This window comes from Anomalospiza imberbis, chromosome Z (assembly GCF_031753505.1).
Source record: "Anomalospiza imberbis isolate Cuckoo-Finch-1a 21T00152 chromosome Z, ASM3175350v1, whole genome shotgun sequence".
Lineage (NCBI taxonomy): Eukaryota > Metazoa > Chordata > Aves > Passeriformes > Viduidae > Anomalospiza > Anomalospiza imberbis.
This window is the reverse complement of record NC_089721.1, coordinates 54,560,167-54,582,273: the sequence shown is the minus strand read 5'-3', so window position 1 is coordinate 54,582,273 and position 22,107 is coordinate 54,560,167. Positions and strand designations below refer to the sequence as shown.

Below are 22,107 nucleotides of genomic sequence, written 5' to 3'. Positions count from 1 at the left end.
TAATTATTGAAACTATTTATGTAATTCAAATGGATACTTCTTTTCAACACGGTCCTCCAAACACCTGATATAATGTAGAGGTCTGAACTTCAAATTCAGACCACACCCTAGCAATGGGCATAGTGAGAGCTAAATCAGTCTGTGTGTACAGAGGAGAGAGTAAAGGGAAAACCTGTGCAAATCTAGAGGGCCCAGCTTCACTCAGCTTCATTTGCTTCTGCAAGCCTAGACAGTCCCTCACTACTCCCCTGCTGCATCCACATCCCCACAAAATGAAAGTGAAATATGAGCATGTTTTTCTTCATTTACCTGCACACTGGTTTTGGAGCTGGCCCAGCTCCCGAGGGATTGCACTCCTGGAAGATGTAGTTACACAGCAGAGACTCAGCAGCCGGTTGGCAGAATGAACTCACCATTTTCAGTTCAGTCCAGGCAGTGTGCACAAGCAGCTCTTGGGTCTCCTCTGGGTCAGCATACGAGGAGTTGAAGAAAACAAAAGCATTCTTCGCCAACATAGCACTACACACCTCACCTCTGTATGTGCTGCAGTAGCCTGTGTCACCCTTGTACAGCTTGCTGTAGAGGACAAGAGCACACACACACAGTAAGCTCACAGACCTAAACAGCTGCATGAGCACAATGGCCCTGTTTCTGAATAAAGTGGCATGTGTAAGGCTAACAGAGGACAGAGAAGATGGTAGAAGTTTATAGCACTAAAACCAGCTAATATAATGCAAGAATGAAACTTCTGCAGGGTAGCCTGGTGCCAGCCCAGGTGAGCTCCAGGGATGAGGCTCTGACCAAGTGTTGTTAAAGTTGTAAGTGGACTGGAGACTGAGCGATCACACAGAACCATGACTTAGCATGGCCCCTCACCCTGCCTCTGGGCTCTAATGGGAAAATATTTTACTTTCCTGATTCCCTGCAGTAGAGATCAACCATGCTGCTTGCTTGCAGTCCTGTGATAAGTCAGGATTTTTCACTCTGCTGTCCAACAAGAGTTAGAATTTAATTTAAGATAGACTTGATGAGCAGGAGCCAGGTAAGTTCAAACCATCATGCGCCAGGGAATTTTTTACAAGGTCAGACCAAGCCCCTGCCCGCCCTTCCCCAGCTCCTGCACCACTCCTGACCCTGCCCCTCTTCCACACCTTTAGCTGGGGGACACAGAGATGAGGAAGGCACAAGTCTCTGTGTTTTCTTTCCTGGTGTTTCTCTGCAAGGTGTATCTTCTCTCTTCACCACATCTCCCATTTTGCAAAGTCCTGACACATAGCATGGAGACACAGCTATGCAGGAGCAGTAAAAATCACAGTAGGGTCATCTTCTTTGAGGGCCACTTATTTATCTTTCCCATGTTATTTTCATCTAGAAGGAGATCTCTCTCCCCTTCCTTCCTCCCTTCCTCCCCATGGCCATCAAAAGTAAGCAGCAGGGTAAGGGCAATGCACAGGTCAGACCTGCTTCCAGTAGCTCCCATGGTCAACCAACAGCAGCAAGGTCTGTAGGTGAGGAGGTGCCCTCTGCCTAGACAGCCCGTGGGATGCAGTGTCCTGGGTATGGGAGGCAAAGCTGTGAAAACAGACTCCCTGTGTGTGGGGCCTGGCCAAATCAGGGCAGAGAGGAGGGCTGGGTGCAGCTGTCCCCACTGCCATTCGGTCAGTGTAACTAGGGTCAGAGAGTTCAATTCACAGCATGCCAACCATTTAGAGCAGTCAACAGAGCTATTTGTATCTTTGCCTTTTATTTCTTTCCTCTGTCCAAATAATCACCCATTGTTAGCTCTGGGGTTTCTTGCTGGGTTTTTTTTTCAGAAAGCTGGAGGTACATGGACAAGGGATTACAGAGGATGCTCACATTTCTTTTCTTCAGAGGTTGTTTTCTACAGATGACAATCCCTGGCCCTGTTTTAGCTGCTCTATTTTGGTTTCCATGTGAATTTTTCTTTAATTTTTTTTCTGTGTCACATGGATAAAAAACACAGGAAGGTACTAATCCCTTGAGTTTTACCAAAATGGCAGTGGTGCTCTGACACTGCATCATCCCAGGCTCCATGGACACACCTTCATGTGACACAGGAGTCCCCTGCATGCTGCACTAGTCTCATAGCCCATGACATCTCCCCAGCACACAGCAGGTTTCCCCAGAGCAATCCACTGATTCCAGCAGCCTGCTAGAACTGCTCTTGGCATGGCAGGGGTCACGTTATTTACATTTCCCTGATGATTCCCATTGTGCTTAATCTGAAAGTTGCATCCTTCCTGTGCTCCAGGGGCAAAGCAGGGACAGGTGGGAATGAGGTAGCTGTGCTGCTGACTTCAGGGGACTGCAGAGGCAGACTGAGAAGAACTGAAAGGGCTAACATTACGTTTCCTCGCTTTTCTAAAATATGCAAGGAGACACAGACCAAGTTGCAATGGAGAAGTAGCACCAACATGTTTTCACAATGGTTCGTCACAGAAAGGAAATATCATGCAGCAAATATTAAGAATACCTATGGGACAGATGGGCTGAGCACTTGATCTGTGTCCCCATGCCTGTCATACCTGCATGGGTGCAGGTGTAAGGCATAAGTCTGCCATCATCACTGGGTGGTCCTTTAATCACTGACAAACTTCCTGAATCAATCTTGCAAGCTCCTCTGATGGAGGCAATAGCCTTTGAAGGGAGTCTGTGTCAGCAGAGTGGCAAAACCATTTGGTCAGACTTGCCCGGGCTCTGCTCTTTTCTTTGATGGCCAGAAGCTCCCAGCCCATTTCCCAGGCTAACATTCTCACTCTCCTTCCCAACTGATCAGCCAGTGCAGCATGTAGAAACATGGAAGGATTCTAAAGAGAAAAAGCCAGCTGAATTGTTCGGTCCTGCAAAAATTACTAAGCAGAAGTTCATTTCTCATCACATGTAAGTGGCTTTATTCATCCATAACTCTGCTTGGAACAAATATAACCTTTTCTTGCCATAATGTGGTGAACACCAAACCAAATTCAATTTATTAACCGTGAACAGGTAGGAGTTTACCTTGCAGTTAAGCTTTGCCGTGAAAATTTATAAGGCCAAGGGAAACAAATAGAAGTTCCTTCAGAATATTCTCCCCACTACTGTATTTCAAACACCCTTACTGCTGGCTTGACTCAAAATCATTGTTAACCACCCAAAATTAGTCTCAATTATGCCTCTGTAAAGGAACTCATTGATCCCTATGGGTGAACCTCATCTGCACAGTTGGAATGCAGAATCCCTACCCCTTCATTTAAGCCAAATTAACCAAAACCCCTTCGTTCATCATACTTCTCCCTGGCCCAGAAAGAGCCACCACAAAACCACAAAAAGTCATTCTTACCTCCATTCTGCCAAGAGGCACCAGATCCAGGAATTGTGATGAACCAGGAGAAAGAAGAAATGGAACAGACATCAGTGACACTTCATTGCTCCCTCTGAGATGCATAAGTCAAGATTTCCATGCTAGGAAATGTGTCTGACAACTGTAAGCTGTATGAAAAAAATGCACCTAAATTCTGTTCCTTTGTTTGTATCTTCTTGTGGGGAAGAAAAGTTGGCCAACACTGAACACTATAAAGTGAGAAAGAATGAGGAGGAGGAAGTGGATTGTTGATGGCAGTGCCAGCTGAAGTGGACTCTTGTACCATAAACCCACACTTTTATCTTGATCATTTGGGTCTCATGTAACCAGCAGGTAGCATCCTTCGTTTAAGCCACATAGATACCCATTACTTCAGGCAGCAGCTGTAACAAGCAGGAGAAGCCAGGGCTGGAGATGCAACAAGCCAGCAGTGGCCCTGGCTTGGCATGCCACAGGGAGTTGGGCAGTGCCAGCAAAGGGAGGGGGCACTGGGCATCAGTCAAGGGCCAGGGCACCTCTGCCCTTGGAGCCTTGTGAGCTGGGGCAAGGCCAAGGCAGACTCCTGCTCAGATCTAGGGGGTAGTTCTCCTCCTGCTGAGCAGACACAGCCTGGAGGAGTACAACTTCCACCAGCCCCAAGTACCTGTCCGCCCCACTGCATTGGGAGGATACATACTTGCCTGGGCTCAAAGCAGAAGAGGGGATGGGAGATACAGCACCAAGTGCTGAGAATATTATGAGGCAGAGATTACTGCTAGGTTTCAATCTCCAGTGTAAGAAAGGGCATGATTATTTTCTCAAGAAAGCAGATGCTAAGGCACAGAGAGATAAACAAGTACATGCCTGGCTAAAAGCAGAACCAGGCCTACCATCCCATGTCTAATGTGATTTCTCTTTCCTCTAACTAAATCCCCCTGCCTGTCCAAAGACGGATGGGACAAGCTACCACCTTTCTCTCTGTGTGACAAATGCTGTTTAGTTAGCTCTGACAGAGGTATTTCTCCTCTTTGGAAATTCATTTTCATATTTGGGAGATATCTCTGAAGGAAGAGATAACTTCAGGCAAGGCAGGGTGCTACTCTGACAGCAACCACCCTGCTTTCTGGATGCCAACCCCTGTGAAGCTGAACTGCTTGAAGCTATTTTCACTTTGCTGTTAGATGATACCAACGCTGGGTCATGGCCACAACTTCCTCCATATGGATGAACTTACCAAGTGTGCTTCTGGGACACAAAGTACAAGACAGCATCAAACATTCAGGAAATGACAGCTATGCCCGTCTCCGTAGTGTAAGAGTATATGAGGAAATAGCCTGGTGGAGGATGTACTTGTACTCAAATTTAGGCCCCCACACACTATCAACTCTCCAAGGCTTCCCCTCTTCCACCACAGCACTCCACACCCCTTTCCTCTTCCCCAGCAGGAAAGGCAAAAAAAATTAATGTCCTCTTCTTTCCCTGCATACCTGAAATGCTGATGGTTGCTGCTGCTTTTGCGGCTCCAAAAGTTTTGCTGTGCTTGTTTGTGGCAAGGCAAGTGAACAGGCCAGGTCGGGTGACATACACTTGCAGTCTGGAATCAACCACTCTGTCCTTGACACTTTCTGCTATCGACCCCACAGAAACCTAAAAGAGTGAAAGCCCAGTTCAGTAATATTTCCAACAAAGACACAAACAGGAAAACCAAGGAAAAATCTAAGAGACAGAGTCCCAAGCATTTAAATTAGCAGAGGAAGATGTAGCAAGGAGATAAAAGTGGCAGAGACCTAAAGCTGCTGGTGTTACTTTGGCACTTTCATAGCCGCTGACTTCACACACAGAAATAAATGTTAAAAGATCTCTCCTATTTCACACTTCAGCAATACTTTTGCAATTAGGTTTCAGTTCAAGAGGGTCATAGTCACAATTTGGTTTATGTAATTGAGCTAGCTAATTACTACAGGGTTTCTTGTAGTAGATTGTTTGCCTCTTTAAGCCTTAGGAAGGAACAGCACAAGATGACTTTGTGAACATCCGCTATACAGAGGAAGAAAAGAAAATAGATTGAAAGTCATTGATTCTGGATTAGTATAACCACTGCAATACTCTCAAAGCAGTCATGAGCATAGAAAGCGCTCTGGCTCCAATATTTCAGCAGATATCGGTAGATTTTCTTATCTCGCATCTAGAAATATGGAAGGGGCTGAAAATACTATGATTTTGGCCAGCTCTTTTCCCACATCAGTAATTCACAGTTAAATGAGCTTGAAGCCTGCTGATTTTGGCCAGTTGGCCTTGATTTACCATCAAGTCTTTCCTGCCAATACGGCATTCATTGAAGTAGGAGAGCATGGTACATACAGACTCTATCTTGCAAAAGCAGTAGGAAGGAGAGCATTGCCTGCTCTAACCTTCATACTGATAGGAAGCATCAAACATAATTCAAGTGAGGTATATTGCCTGTGGACCCCCTAGGTGTGACCTGACTCTAAGGACATTGACCTGACTCTAAGGTCAGAATGTCTCCCTGGATTCGCCCCAGCAAAGCACTCTACATTGTAACTAAGAAATATCAATCTGACCTCCCTGGACATCAGTAAAAATATGCTTTCAATGAGACCTTTCAGTGAAATGAAATACTCATGGGTATTGACAGCAATAATTGAAACAGCAAGAAGGAACTCAGTGTTGTAACATGTCTTGTTAACAGATTGGATTCTCCATGAAAAGAAAAGGCTGAAAAGAATATATGTGTTTTGCCTCTCTCAGAGTCAGCTTGGACTTGTGGTGAGAGAATGTTCATGGGAAGAAATCACTAAATAATCAGAACAGCACAGTTTGTAAGTACTGCACCAGGTATGTCAGCCACTGTGCAAATGGAGGGACCAAGGATATATTTGGCCTTATAACATGAAATCAGTTCAAGAGGGTGGGAGCCCAGGGTGTTGCATCCCGGGTTTGGGTTCAGATTAGGGGTTCTGATATATGTTAGTTAGCTGGTTCTGTGTACCCCTGCATACCCCCATGCTCCCCCCACGGTGGTCTGCTCCAGGTCACTTACCATTGGAGCATCACCATGCCAGTCCTGCAACCACCCCCCCATCCACTGCTGAGAGTTCTGTGTCTGTTACCCCACCCCTGCATTCCCATTCGTCCCGGAACCCAGCACACACCCCTGTCGTGTTCCCATCGGTTACTGTAGTCCTCATCACTCCCCCGTTGTCTGTCCTCACTGGGTGAGGGGGGCTTCCGCCGCCATCGGCCTGCCCCCTATAAAACCCCATATGTCCCTTTGTTTGGGGCCATTTTGTCCATGCGGTGCTAGGGAGCGACCGCGGTTCTCCATCACAGCTCCACGTGACAATAAACCCTCTCCAGCCAACTGCAAGGACAAGGTGTGCCTCCTTTGCCTCTTTGCCTCACCCCAGCGACGGCCATGAAGCACGGCCAGCCCCACCGGTGCGCTGAATGACACAGCGCCCTGGCCATGCAGAGCACCAGTCCCGCCAAGAAACAGCGCCTTTAGCCGGGCTCTCTCGAGCTGCCCAGGACCGGGGAAAATAATGCAAAGCCGCACGGGGGATATTTTTCACAGATATGTCTTTTGTTACAGAGCTGCTCAAATTTAGTTTTAGAATCCTTTTCTCTCCAGAAACCACTCAGCACCAAAATGGCGCAGGGACCTTCTCAGTGGGAAGGAGGTGTTTCCTATAGCCCACCCCTGCCTTCCAGCATCTTGGTGGGATAGGTGGCTGCTTGCCGTGAGCAGCTTGTACTAATCCAGTCTTCCCTCCCTGCTGGCTCCTCAGGTCTCAGGTGTACCACATCTGGCAGCACTGGACTGTGCCTGCTGAGCACAGATAACTGGGATTGTTCATTCCAGCTTGATGGAGGAGGAAGAGGTTGATCAAGTAACTGCAAGCAGTACAAGCAGTATGCACCAAGTACAGTGGAAAATCACAGGCAGTGGTGCCTAGGACTTCCACAGTGGCCATCTCTTATTTCCTTTACTGGAAACTTCAAGATGTTCCTTTGTGTTAATTGATTTCCCTTTCCTTTTCAAACACATTTCCTGAGATTTTGTTTCCAGGAGTTCTCTTTTTAGCCTTTAAAACATCACCTCAGCTACCACAAAATTAGAGACCTCTTCATATCTTCACACCTGACTCATTTATTCCTGGATATGTGGAAAACTACATTATAAGGTACATGATGCCCTGTGGTGCATTGCAGGAGGAAAATGAATTGTGTTTCTAAATAGGTAGGTCTGGCAGCTGCTGGCACAGAGGAGTTTCCATCCTCCTCTTCCAGGGAAGCTCAGTAAGCTCAGCCGACTACTGCTCTTTGAACCTCGGGACAATTACAGGTTGGTGTTCAGAGACCATAATGCCACAGGCATGCTGCATCTTCAAATTACTCACCCTTGATGTGAACCATCCCTCAAATTCACCATGTCCCATGCACTGGCTTCCTGCTGACTCTCCCAGAGACAGGCTCTCATTAAGGTTTCCTTGCCATATTTAAAGTGAGGCAATCAGGAGCACTACCCTCCTGGGACTGGGCTATACTTTTCAGACAGGAATAGGGCAGAGCAGATATGACCAGTCAGGCAGTGGCCCAGGCAGGAGCCGAGCATCATCTCATGTACCTCAGATCTCTGTGGGACCCACTCACTGGGATCTCAGCAGAGTACAGGTCTGTGCTCTGGAAACACATTGCTCTTTCCAGGTACCCCAGACTCCTGCAAAATGAAACGTTTCATTCCCAGTGGGAAAGAAGTCTTAAATAAACACCTGCAGTTGTCTCAAACTAAATATTGCCAGAAACCACCAAGTATTCATGGGTCTCAGCAGAGGCTGATCTGATCCCTTTGCTGCTTTGCCTAGCAACATGGAAGGAATATAGAAAATTAACCCTAATTAGATTGGAGGACACAATAAGGTATAGAGGAGGCAAGGAAGGCAAGACAGCCTGCAGAGTAGCAATGGGGTCTTAATAATGTATTTTAATGTGTGAAGAGAGGGGATACAAACCAGGATGGTGATAGCCCTCTGAAGTAAGAATCAAGGGGATTTATTGGTCCTCTGGACCAGCAAGTCCACAGGAATGGTCAGGATCAACCTGTTCTCAGAAGGACTCGAGGCTCACAGGAGGTCCATGAGAAAGAGCAGAGGCAAATTGCCAGCCTGCTCTCAGCAGACACTCCACCTGCCTCCACAGAATCATGCCCTGGGGCTCACATCCTTTAAAAAGCTGTCAAAAGACCAAAGAGAGTATAAAATAAATATGTTCACTTTAAGCGCATGAAGACTAGAGGGAAGCTATGGCAGGCTTGGGCTGCAGAGCTGCCATGACTGTGGTTCCCTGCTCACCCCCACACAGGCAATACTAGGTGCCAAGCAGGTTTTCAGTTCACTGAAATTAAGGCATTGCAACAGCCTACACACAGGCATGAAAGCCAAGCAAATTGAAAGCAAGCATCCATATTAAGTGTTCAGGATCATTAGACCACAGAATCTTTCCTATAAGACACAGTGGATTTGCATCCCTTGGTGCCTGCCACTGAAGAGCATGTGCCTTTCTTAAGAACATGTTTCTGCCCACGGATAAATTCATGACATATTTCACATCACCTAGGTCAGCCTAGAAAATTTCAAATCTATTATCTTCTTCAAATACACTGTGCATAATGTGGTTCCACAGGTATTTGACCTCAAAATAGTTTGCTCTAACTCCTTGGTTTATGTTACTTCGTCAAATATGCAATTTTGCCTCATTATTGTTACCACATTATTAAAAAAGGAAAGATAGCGTCAGAAATACACAATGAAGTCCTAGAAATCCTGTCTTGGAGGATGGTTGGAAGGGTCTAAAGCACCCTTCATCTTGGGCTTTTCAGATCCTAACAAATGAAGTCATACGACACCCTGGATAAGGGGGACAATGTTTTTCCAGAGAAAAGTGCTGCAGAGAGATGATCTGGACACCAAAAAAAAAAAAAAAACCAAAACAAAAAAAAATTTGAAAAACAAGGTGCTAAGTTAGGAAGGAATAGAAACCATTGGCACTGACTACTAGCCCTTCCAGCTGATAGCAGTTCTCCAGTGCCAAAAGCATGAAAAAGAGGTACTTACAGCTTTCCCATTTTCCAACCAGGTGACAGTAGGGACTGGAAGGCCGGTCGCCGTGCACTGCAATGTCACCACAGACCCAAAGGTGATGTTTTGGGATTCAGGAGCCTTCAGTATTCTGGCAAACACTGTAAGAGAAGACAAAAGTACTAGTTGAACAATAATATAAAGCTGAGGCTGGTGCTGACATGGGGGTACTCCCTCCCCAGAGGGTCTTGATGTAAGTCACAGCTCCATGAATAAAAGTAGAGCCTAGAACAGGCTTCCCAGTCAGTGACATTCTTGGGAGACAGATGAGGAGGAGAAAAACAAATATTCAGTGTGTTTACATTCTGCACTTTACAGACAAAAAGTTTACCTCTGGAAATTTATGTGTCAAGTCCAAAGCCTCAGAGGAGGTAATGTGGAAGAAAACCACCAAGAGGAAACTATTCAGTTGCATGCAGATGGAACAGCTTACAGCAAAAAAACCAGCAAGCTACCATGCTGCCCTGCCCAGGTTGACTTGTGAAACTTTGTCTGAACCATTAAGGACAACCAGTATAGACATGTGCTGTGAAGGTTAAGGGTCAGATAAATATCTCAGTCTGATTGCAGTGATTAAGACTTGCCACAGAGTGCTGCAAAGTCTGGCATTTTCCGTGCAATAACAAGCTGCCGTAAGGGGAAAGTGTCTAACATTGAGCATGAAGGTATGAGAGAAAGGCTGGCAAAAACTTTAGGAAGATGAGATTGCAGTGGAAAAGTAGATTTTTAAAGTGGCTTCTCATTTCTACAGCTCTTGCTTCTTCTGTGGAAATATGGTTACTGGGCACTTTGCAGATAAGCAAAATAGGCATTCCCTTCACCCCATCCCCCTTCCTTTTTGTTGTTGTTGTTGGTTTTTGTTGTTGGGGGCAGGGGATTGGGGGAGGGGACAAGGGGGAGGACTGTTGGCCAGAAATAACAACTAAAGTATTTTTGCTGAAAACTTATTTTGATCCAGAAATACAACCCTGATGGTCTTAACAAGCTGCTGTACTTGGACCACATAGAGAAAAGCAGAGAAGAGAAACTTCCCACCTGGAACATTTGAGTTTTGACCTAAAACTTTTAATGGAAACACCAGAATGTCTGTATGGAAGCAGGCTCAAAAGCACTGCCATTTCTTACTCAAATTTCTCATGCTTAGTAATTAACACCTTCTGGACCACACAGTAATGTCTAAAAATCTCCATCAGAAACTTTAATAAGCAGTGAAGTTTCTCTTGGAGTTGTCACAAAAGCCTGAGATCTTGTTTGCCACTTTTATCTGTGTGTTTCTCCTTATCAACCTACCTCACCATGTCACCACCTTCTGTTTGCCCTGTTCAGAATTAGAACATCTTTCCCCACTATTTGGGATGGGAAGGCTTTGTCTGCAACATTTCAGCTGAACTGACAAAAAAGTATATTCTTTACACATAGTCCTTCCACTCAGTTCTGAACCGGTATGCAGCTAAGATTTGTTTAGACAAAGAGTCTAAAACCAGCTTTTGTTCATAGATAAGTAACAGTAGGAGTACATTTCAGCATGGAAATCTTTTTGCCTTTCAACAAACTCTTGGGCAGGGGCTTTTTGGAAGATTAATGTCAGTAAAGTGAAAATGGCGAGAGGATAAATATTATATTGAGCTTCTTAATTCTTCTGTGTGCTTCAAGCAATCCCACTGTCTCTGCACAGTGCTACCTGCCTAAAGTCAAAGCAGAACAGCATCAGGCTTCTGCACCCCCTCACTCCTCAGTGAGGCAGCAGGTATGAAGCTCCATCAGTAATAAGCAAAGCTGCAGTCACTGGCCAGAAGCTTTTCTCATGAATAATAAGTAAAATGAAACCTTTGTCTGAAGTTTCGCTTCAGGCCATTAACACCAGATGGTTATGAATTCAGACCCAGGTTTTTCAGCCTAATTATTTTTATACTTCATTTGGAGAAATACTAAACTTAGGGGCCTGTCCTCTGGCAGCAGTTACATTCACATGGCTCCAGCTGAAGCCAGCATGTTAGCTTCCAGAGTTAGAAAATGGTCTTTAGTGCTTTTCTTGTGCTGCCCAGAGCCTTGCCCACCTGATGCTGCTCTCTGACTCTGATGCTCAGATCCTGCCCAGCTAAATTAATACCAAAGTGACAAATTACCAGCCTCCAATTAGCTGATGCTGGACAGTGGCACATATGTCCTCCTCTGTACTAGCTGCTCTCCCAAAATCTGCTAGGATCTTTCAGCCAGGAGTAAAAAAGACAGACTTTGAAAACGGCAATAACACAGGCAGGGTGCAAAGCCACAGTAAGCACTATGGCTGGCCCAGTTCATGACTGGCATGGTGCCTATGAGGTCAGAAAGCTGCATTCCTCTTCCTAGGGTCCAACCACCAGCACTGATCACTGCACTTGCTTTAGTAGCCCAGCACACTGCTAGGTAAGCTGTTGTCTACCAGCATAGGGAAGGTGAAGCATCAGGCCATTCTTAAAATCCTAAAACACCAAATACAAGGACAGAAAATCCAGCAACATCTCCTAAACATTCACATGTTTCTGGTGGCAAGTACTGCAGGGAGAGATGGCTAAATAAAATCTGGCCTATAAGGAACTAGCTGATATCCAAAGAGTGGAAGAATTGAAATTCCTTCTATCCCCAGTGCTATCATGTGCATTTTTCAAGACCTTCAAAATTGAAGTTACAGGTTTAATTCTTTAACATTTCAGATATTTACATTTGCATGCTTTCAAATATTTTACCTAAAGTTTAGCTGCGTACCTTAAGTTTGTAGCTATAGGTGGTATTACTGGAATAAACTGGGGAAGAAGGGGATTAAATTATTTTATTTTTAAATGAGAAATTTTCTGGGACAAGGACCGCAGTTTCTGGGTCCTAACAGGTTTTGGAGCATGGCTGATTGGCTGATCCAAGGACATATTTTCCAAATGGCTCTTAATCACTTTGGGAAACAGTATTAAAAACAGTACCATCTATTTCTCAACCACATAATCTATGGGTAGATGATCAACACACTGACATTGCTGTCAGACTTGAGTACTGTGGTAAAGTCAGGATGGGTTGCATAAGTGCAGCCAGTGTCACCATCCACCTGTGTAAAGCAGGACAAAAACACCCTCAGGTGAGGGTGGGCAGGATGAGCTCAGGGTCCATTTTGGCAACTGCATGAGCAACAAAATCTGTCCTGTATCTAAATGACAGAACACAGTCCCCAAACCTATGATTTTTCTGCCCCTCCCTCACCTCCATTCCCCCCGCCAATTCCACAAGTAAAGAAAAGAGGCAAAGGCAAGTAAGAAATGGCAAATCTGGTGGTAGTGTAGCTGGCAGACAGAGGTAGGTGAAAGGTAAGAAGAGGAAAGAACAGGAAATAGCAATAAATGTTTGTAAAATGCTCATTTTTTGGTGGGCTCAGGACTTTGTCTTGTTCCCAATTTTCCTCAGAGTGAAAATTTTCAACAATCAGATGATTTCTAATACTTCTATTACTTGTTTGCATTTTCCACATCCTCCTCAACATGGATTTTGCCTTTGGTTGTGGATTTTGCCCTTGCTTGCTACATTACCATTACAAGGTTAGAAACATCATCAATACCCCTGGGCTCTCTGTACTGGATTCACCCACAGGCATGCCAAAAAGCAATTAGGGAAAGTGGGCAAAGACAGCTTAACTTATTTATTTATTTTAGTGGAAAATAAAACAGAGGAGCTGTAAATGAAATCCAGACAGCTAAAAGCCAAGACAGCATGTCAAATTTCATTTCCAAGCCCCTTAATAAATGTATTTTTTTACAGCCTTGGTAAATGATGTTCTGTGCACTGCAGGGCTTACTAGGAGGTATCTGTTCCGTGGCCAGCCGCTCTCATTTCTGAGAATTACGTAACATCATCCAGTCCAAAGAGTAGGGCTTTAATTCAGTCACAAAATTTTTATACTATAAAAAGATTAAAGCAGCAAGTCCACCCCCCTGCCTCCACATTGAATAGCTAACTCTTTCCAGGTGACTTTTTTTCCCCATTGCCTTTGACTGAGTTATGTTTCATTTCCCAGGTTTGGGGTCTGGTCCCGCAGTCCTGGCAGATGCCTGCCCTCAGTCTGGGTAAGGCCTAATTTTTTGTTGAAGGCTGGATTTGGCCAGTCACAACCAGACAGCTATGTAGGTGGCCTGGGGCCGTGCTTTTGCTTTGGGGAAAGGACAAAGTGATGGCCAGAGCACCAGTGATGCTGTTTGGTTTTCACCTTTTTACTTTAATATATTCTCTGTGACCTCCACATGTATATTTGTAGCTCTGTAGCCTACTGTACTAGTGGCTAGTTTTCCCAGTACTTTTCCACAGCCTTTCCCCCGGCAGAAAGACTAACGAAACTCCAGATCTCCAAGCCCTGGGAGGTGCAGGGCCCCTCTGCTATCTTGGTTACTCCTGGGAATCAAGGCCTACAACAACTCTTCGGGACACATTTCATGGACAAAGCCCAGCTAGTGCAGAGAAGGGGGACTCCAGAGAGGGGCTTGACCTTGGGGCAGCGGGGGGTGGGAATTACATCACCCCTTGTCCTGCTTTTTATCAATTATGCTAATTTCCTAAAATCTATAAAAATGCACTCATCCTTGGGAGGGTGGGCTTTTCTGGACATCTTTCCATAACTGTCCCTGAAGGCCTTCAAATAAAGATCCATTCTTATATTACCTCCTTACTAAAATGATCTCGAGTTTTATTTCCAGGTTGGGAAAAAGGCAACACCAGGACCAGTCAAGCACTAGTTTTGGGGTGTGGGGTAGGTTGCTTTTTATCTAGAGGCCACAGTTGCTTCGGTGGACCCTGTATTTAAGAGAATATGAGTAACACTTTCCCATGTACGTGAATTAACTTAGCCTGTCAACATCCACAGGTGTTCACATCCAAGAGTTTGTTGGCAGAGTCCTGGCATACTGTAAAGCATCTGCATCCCCAGTTGTCCAAAGCAAGGTAAGGCCAGGAGCTAAATTTGTGTTGGCAATCGCCTGGCAACATTCCCTTCCCACTGCAGCCAAAGCCTGCCCTCATCCATGAGCCAGACCCAATGTACCCATCCTGCCAGATCTGATAGCGCAATCTGCCTCACTTTCCCCAACTGCTTTGTACTTATCAATGGAACACAGCCTTTTGGGTGACTGAAACCAGGTCTTATGTATATTTTTTTTTTCAACTAAGCTGCAGAACACAGTGTGTAAAGGTAAATCTTGTGTGCACAATGCATTTTCCTTTGCATCCAGTGTTGTGTTGAGATCCACTGCTGCTGGAACTGGTAAACCACATATTGTCTTGGAAGGTTTCCAGCTATAAATATCCTGGCAAAGACTTTGCACTGTGCAAAATTCATGTGTAAGTACTTAGCTAAAATGCAAGCATTTTTTGTTTGTGTTTGTCAGTGCTCCCATAGTAGCTGAAGCATGAAAGGTCAGAATTATTTCTTGTCTGAAGAGGTGTCTCTGGGCTTGGACTTTGCTTACTAAGCTGTAGAAAAAAAAACATTTCTGCTTGCTAGCTGTACGCTCTGAAGAATCATGAACCTGTGCACCTTGTGCACTGTGATTTTTGCCAGTGAGAAGTCCATTTGCCTAACACCCCATTCAGATTCATTCAGCTCATAACCATTCACTCTTCCTGACAAGCCTAAACAAGCCAGTCAAGGAGGGGTAAAAAGTAGAGGGACTAACATTTCCTTCCTACTGGTAAGAGATGAGGGAAGGTCTGACAAATAAATTTTTAAATACGTAGAAACCTGCAACATTTGTGTTTTCTAACATTACCTGCATAAAATAAAAATTCTCAAAATACCAGGGCCAAGAACGGGCCACACACCATGCTCATGGATCAGCAGTCATGGAGACAGTCACGCCGAGCTGTGTGCAGCAGCTAATCACATTCCAAGAGCCAGGGCTGACCAGGCAAGATACAGTCTCTGCAGCTGACATGACAGAACCAAATCCCACCTTGGAGAACAAACATATTCTCCAGCAAGGACAAAGAGACAAGGAGTCAACCATTCCTCTCACAGCAGCAGCAGCAGGTTCTGAGTGTGGCTTAGCACTTCCAAAATGAGGATGAGTCAATAATTAAATCCCAAGATAACTGCAAGGTCAGTTTCACTTTGATCTCCAAGTACTTCTTACGTAGTTGCAGCACTTATATTTTTTGTAAGCCTACCAAGTAAATACAAAGAGGATGAAAACAGCTCTGGCAAAGCTGATATGAGACACTTCCATGTATCTCTATCAAATTGCTTACCTATTTTATTTAATCTATGTACAAACATGCTTATTGCTAGAGAACCACATGAATACAAGTTATCAAAAAAAAAAAGTGCACACACTGTAGGAAATCCACGCAATAACTGTATTATTTCTCAAGGAACAGCACTATTATGTATGGAACCCAAAAGAGCAAGGTGAGGAAGAGCTGTAAGCAAGCTGTAAGCAAACAGTACTTCAACATCCACTGATCCTCACCCTGTTATTGTGGTAAGCCAGGAGGATAAGCCTCCAATACATCTGAAATATCTGCATTTTGTACCAATGGTAAGATGCAAGTTCTTCTGGCTCCTGATATATTAATTGGGAGACTTGGGCCTTAGTCCTTAAAGCATCATGCAGCACAGGCCACAATAGACAGCAATACATCGACCTAGAGCCTGAGGCTATGAGATGGGCACCAGGGACAATTCAAGATTTATGTGAAAGGAAGATGGAGCAAAGAACAACATCTCCATCCTGAATCATATGCCTTCAGATTCAAAGCTCTAGTGTCTGATATAAAAGAAAAGTTTTCTTAGCAAGGCAATAACTTTTCAAGCTAACTTTATTTTAGAGTGGATCCTTAATTTATGGGTAGTAGGACAATTTTTGTTCATAGAAGGACTCATGTGATGGTAAAACATATAAGCCACTAACTTCTCAGCTGTGAAAGACTTTACACTGCATGTAGATGTCTCTGGAATCCTAAAAGGAGACACCACAAATATGCAAAGATGTAATAACCAGGAGTAAAATGTAAATAGATAGTTTATATCCTGTGTAACTATATAAAACCTGTCCTCTACGAGCGTTCATCTCTATATACAGAGCAAACAGTAGATTCAAGGACAAGTGAGGATAATGCGTTCAAATTACTTCCCAAGGAAATGAGTGAGGAAATTCTTTTCATGTCATTACTGGTCTTATATATGTGTTTGGTTTCTTTGAAGGAAAGACCCTTTTAAACCTCCCCATGCTCTGTCTTGTTTACAGTATAGAGTCATATCAGGTGCATTTATCTCTGCCTCTATACACTACTGAATGTGAAATTGGAAAGGAAGTTCCCAGCCTCCCAAAGGAGGAGGATTTGCTCAAGGAGCAATTCCTTTGCTTGTTCTAATCATGATCACGACCCATCATGACTGCTGCTAAGGCTACCAGTCTGTGTTCATGTATTGAAATCATGGCTATGCATAAGTCTTCCTCTCCCTCTCCCACTCTAAGGAATTGAGCAAACAATTATGGGGAATCACTGGGATAACCAAACATGAAGTAATTAATGCATCATCCTGACATCTGGTCTCCACCACTGGTATTTGTAATGCCATAAATTTAATTACATGTCATGTGAAAATACTTCCTTTCATCTATCATCCCCGTTTGATATGCCCTTTCTGTGAGGGTCCATGAGGGGCTCCAGCCACTTCACAATGCTTGTCTCAGTTTGGTCTGGCCCCCTATATCTGATAGCTATGGATATTCTCTATCCTCCACTCCCTTCATTGTTCTGTGTGAAGCTCATGCTTTCTAGCTAGCCAATGGTTTAGAAGAGAGAGGGATTTTAAGTGCCATATAATTTTTTCCCTTAAAACCACAATTCATGCAATGATGTGAGAAGGTCATAAATTTTTCAAGTGCCTTCCCAAGGTCTTTGTTAGGGGAAAGAGGTTTACGCAAAAGGAAATAACAGGCTTGAATGCTTTTAAAGAAGAATTTTGCCTTGTCTGAAGCCTCACTGCAGGTCCTCATTGCAAGAGGCCACCCTGTGATAATGACTCAAAGGCAGTATGAACCTCATGCCAATGTCACAGCAGAGTAAGCCTCAGGAGTAAATTGAATAGCTCACACATACTTATCATTTGCTGAAGGTCTGAGGCTGTTTTCTTCCTCCTGCAGCTTGCCCTGTTACCCTGTAATTAGGCCCATGATTGTTTCTGCAGCATCTCAGAACCTTGGGATGACTCTGGTGAGTGCCGCAGGTAGGAGGAGATTTAATGAGATATTCTGGGTTTTCAGTTACGCCCACGCCACCCCAATGAGGTCAGTCAAATACTTTGGTGTAATTACTGGCAAACTTGTAATGCTTCCTCCCCATAAACCTTTTGCAATGTTTAAAATCAAACTGCTGTATTCACCCTTTACTGTCATAAGACATTGCCTGAAGGTACATATGCCAGCACCAACACAAACAGGAAAGGCATCCTTTCTCGGAGTTTCTGCCTCTGCTTAAGGCCAAGCCAAAGACTTTTCTTCAGTGTTGGTATTAGAATTTTCATGAGGAAGTTTCACCCAATACTTAAATTAAGAAATGCAAACTTCCTTGCCAGTGTGCTATTTGGCAATTCACCTCACCCAAAACACTCTGCCTCAAAAGATGATACAGATAAAAATTCAGATTTCACACAGAAATCTAATTTGTAGGAAATGCAAGGTAACAGTGCTGATGGGCTGCTTCAGTGGTCTCTTGGTATCTCACTTTCCTTCATCACCTATGCAAAGTGCAGGCAAGTGAACACAAAAGTGTAAAAAACTTTCTGGATGGCATATCAGGAGTCAGCTTTCATTTGAAATTCAGACCATCTCTGGAATGTGGTCTATCCAAATTGGTAGAATTTTCTGCACTAAATACATGCTTTTATTCCTGTTACTTGATTTTTGATGAGAATTGCTAGTCTGTTGATTTATCTGTGATGCAAATTTGTCCCAAGACTATATAAGACATCCAAAAAACAGCTGAAGGAAGTTAGTGCTTTACACTTTACAGGGAAAGACTCTTAACTAAGTAGCAATGGCATTGATTTCTATTGTCAGCTAGTCTGCCATCCCCTCGCTGGCATAAGAATTAGATTACATTCCTAAAATAAAAATCTGGCAAGTCCTTCCTTCTGAAGGCATGGTTCTCCAAGGAAAACCTTCCTATTTTTAAGGCTAAGGTAGTTTTCAGAAGTGGCTTGCAGGGGAACATTTTTGTGGCCTGTGGCAGGGTAATATTTTAGTAGCTAGTAATAAGCAATAAAATGTGGCCAGGAAAAAATCATCTATCTACCAGGGCTGGAACGCAAAACCAAACAACATCTAAGTCAGTGGGTATAGGGAGCCTTGCTTCTTGATTGTTCTATGTGCTGCCACATAGTAGCACAGCATGAAGTGGAGCAGCAGCAGTTCAGCAGAGAGTTTAATGAAATGGCCTAGTTAAAGAAAGGGTCAGAAATCCTTAACCCGTTCCTCTTCAGACAGCTGGAAAATGCAGAGATTTGAACCAAAAACGTTAATATATCCATGAAGAATACGGGTATTTTTTTGTTAAATACACTACATCTTCTAATGTTTGCCCTGGCTATTTTGTTTGTTTGTTTCCTTACAGAGGAATGATTGCTAATTTCTAGACATTTGTCTGTAGAGTGAAGACTTCAAAACTAAAGGTTATCACACATTATATTCCTTGATTCCACAAGTCTCTGGGGCCACAGGCTGGTGGAGATCAAGCTCAGTTTCATATAAATCACAAGATGGAGTTGCATCTAACTCAGTACACAACCAACAGGACCATCCACATACTCGCTCCTCACGCTACTAGCTGGATACAACATCTAGAATGACAGGAAGTTTGTTATTTACCTGCAGGGGAAGAAAAACCTTTTGCACACCACATTCCAGACCATTCACACTGTCTTCCTTCATCAGAAAACTGCCATTCACAGGCTGCTGTTGGATTCGAAGGACACCACTCAGAAAAATATTTTACCTTCTGTTGTGTTAGTGCCTAATCCACCACAACCCTTTGTATGTTTCAGTGACAATAACTCCAGAAAATACTCTTTCAATTTTCTTTAATTTCCAGAAATACTCTTTGAATAATTGAAGCTAAATATAAGGCTAAGGCTGAAATGTGATTCATGGGGTTGTTGCATTTGTAAGCGGGTGTTACTTCTAAACTGTCAGAAATTCATAGACAACTTTTCAATTTCTTTTGTGATTTTTTTTGTTGTTTTGAAGAATGAAGAAGAACAAGAGCCCTTCTTCATGTGAATTCTATCACTTCACAAAATGGCACTTTCCTTCCCCCAAGGACAGAAGAAACATTCTCCAAAACAAAGAAAAAAACTTAGCCCAGATCTGGCAATGATAGCTGTAAATCATCACCCAATTTACTGGTTTGTGGCTGTTCTGCAATAAACACTTCTTATTTGATGCAGGAATTACATATAATCTGAACACTGACTATAAGGACAATATCTGAAAAAGATAGTAAGAGATTAAAGCAAAACCATCCAATGGAATCTATTTTGCATGTTAAGAAAAAATTAATAAGGCAGCTTCACTCTGTGTCTGAGTGATAAGCATGCTCATAACAGGAATATTCCCATTCATCTCACCACACAAGAGCTCATGGCTTTAAATATATTCCTTTAATATCACACAATTCATACATAATGGATATGGGGAATATCATTCTTAATTCATGTCAGATCTTGGAGACTATACAGTTTTAGGCAGCAGGCCCAGAAGCTGAACCTGAAAAGCTCTTGCATGGCTTTTGTGGAACTGGTCCTATTAATGGACCTCTTCGATATCACTGCAAATACCAACAAAAATTAAAATTCCCCCCCTTCTGTGGCCTATGTACATAAATAGCTGTCTAATGCAAAAAGGAAAAAACCAAAGGTCTTACAGACCCTACAGATTTCAAATGCTCAGAAGAGACCCAAAAATGCCTTCTTGGCACAGCTTAAATCTTCATACCCTGCCCTAAGTTTTCACTTTCATCAATGGTTATTTCTGCATTTGATGACAGATCTCAACACTACTGATGAAAATGACTGCTTCTTTATTCCCAAAGGAGTGATTTCAGATTTCAGATAAAACTGGAACATCTTAGCCATCTCAGTCAACATCTTGTCAATAAACTTCAGCCTTCAGATATCTGTGTGAACTACAGATCAGGTAAGCAAGCAAATGCCTCTATTCTACCATAATCCTGAATCTTGGATTAATTCAGGAACCTTTCAGCCAGAGATTCACTTTGAGAATCAGCACAGCAAGCAACACAAGAAATCTATGGAAATCCTTTGGCAATGTACTGCTTCACTGAGCATATAAATACTCTTCTAGGTTTTGCAGAAGTGTACTTTACCAAAGTGGATAATGCAGTGATTAAAAACATAGTTAGCAAAATGCTTAAGATGATAGAAAATGAATACAAAACTGCAGGTCAGAAATATTGCCTCCAGGAAATTAAAAACTCATTTCTTGGCAAACAATCAAGATTATAATATTGTTTCTTTATCTCAATGCACACGTTACCTTCTCTATCTCAGTGTACCTTCTACCTTCTGGATGTACAGTAGCAAGAGGAAGTCATTTTCACATGCTAATTTTAGCAGACCAAAAGAACTCAGCATTTCTTATTTGTTTGATTTTGCAGAAAGCAAAAGCCTTTTCCTTTGTGGAAAAGGCCTTTTTGTGCCTATTGAAATTCTGCTTCATGCCACTACTTTCACTAGTCCTTTTTTCATAGGCTGAGTGGGCTGTAACTAGAAGAACCAAGTGAGGAAAATACAACCATGCAGCTTCTGCAATCTGTGAACCAGCTCACTAGTGAAGAACTAATTTATAACGACCCAGCAGATGTCAGAAAGAGCCATCCCTACTCCTCTGAGACATTCCTCAGAATTGAACCAAAGACATGTATCATTTTACTGCTACAGAACACACCAAGACTGTGTATAACTCTTCTTCAGGAGTGAGGCCTATCTTGCATAGTCACTCATTCGGCTCACTTGGCCTATGCTCGCCTTTTGCATCCTTTCTGCATACCTTATCTCCAGAGCCTGTTCTCTGATGTCAAAGCAAGGGGATGCTCCATGGCCTGTTTTTTCTCCTAATAGCCCCCAGGCACCCTAGGCAGACTTTGAGTGAGTGCAATGCTGTCCATAGACTCAACACAGTTCCCAGTAAGGAACCAAGCTTTTCTCACAAACCCAACTATTAGGTCCATTTTGATTGTGTATCTACCACTTGTGGATTATGCCTTTAAAGAAAAAAAATCTATTTCACCATCACTTGTCCAAATTGATCTGAGTTTGCCCCAGACATGGATAAAGGATGCAAAAAGGCAGGCTTTTTAATCTTTTTAATTAAAATCCTGACCCAGGATTAATGTATTATAATTCATGACCTAAGCCCTGGTTTCTGAAACCTCCCCTGAGAAAGCAAACAGGCTGTCCTAACTTGGGACAGGTCTATGCAGAGTGAAGAACCTACAAATCCTTATCTCCTTCACGACACTCACTGATGAAAACTGAAAAATTGGTTCCACTAAAAGAGGCCTTCAGTGTTTTCTTTTTCC

The 22,107-nt window shown here is 43.4% G+C and overlaps 2 protein-coding genes across 3 annotated transcripts in view; both read right to left on the bottom strand.

Annotated features, from left to right (window-relative positions):
- ECPAS (Ecm29 proteasome adaptor and scaffold) overlaps nucleotides 1-22,107 on the bottom strand; it is a 424,259-nt gene that overhangs the window by 65,099 nt on the left and 337,053 nt on the right. The window lies entirely within an intron of this gene.
- MUSK (muscle associated receptor tyrosine kinase) overlaps nucleotides 1-22,107 on the bottom strand; it is a 55,484-nt gene that overhangs the window by 20,300 nt on the left and 13,077 nt on the right. Inside the window, exons 6-9 of one of the 2 annotated variants that reach the window (XM_068175921.1) lie at nucleotides 9,475-9,599; nucleotides 4,828-4,987; nucleotides 3,341-3,347; nucleotides 310-576 (exon numbers count right to left, since the gene is read on the bottom strand). In XM_068175921.1, coding sequence (XP_068032022.1) covers nucleotides 310-576; nucleotides 3,341-3,347; nucleotides 4,828-4,987; nucleotides 9,475-9,599 — 559 coding nt within the window. Of the gene's footprint in view, nucleotides 1-309; nucleotides 577-3,340; nucleotides 3,348-4,827; nucleotides 4,988-9,474; nucleotides 9,600-22,107 lie in introns of those variants that run through there. The other variant, XM_068175920.1, reaches the window with a different exon arrangement.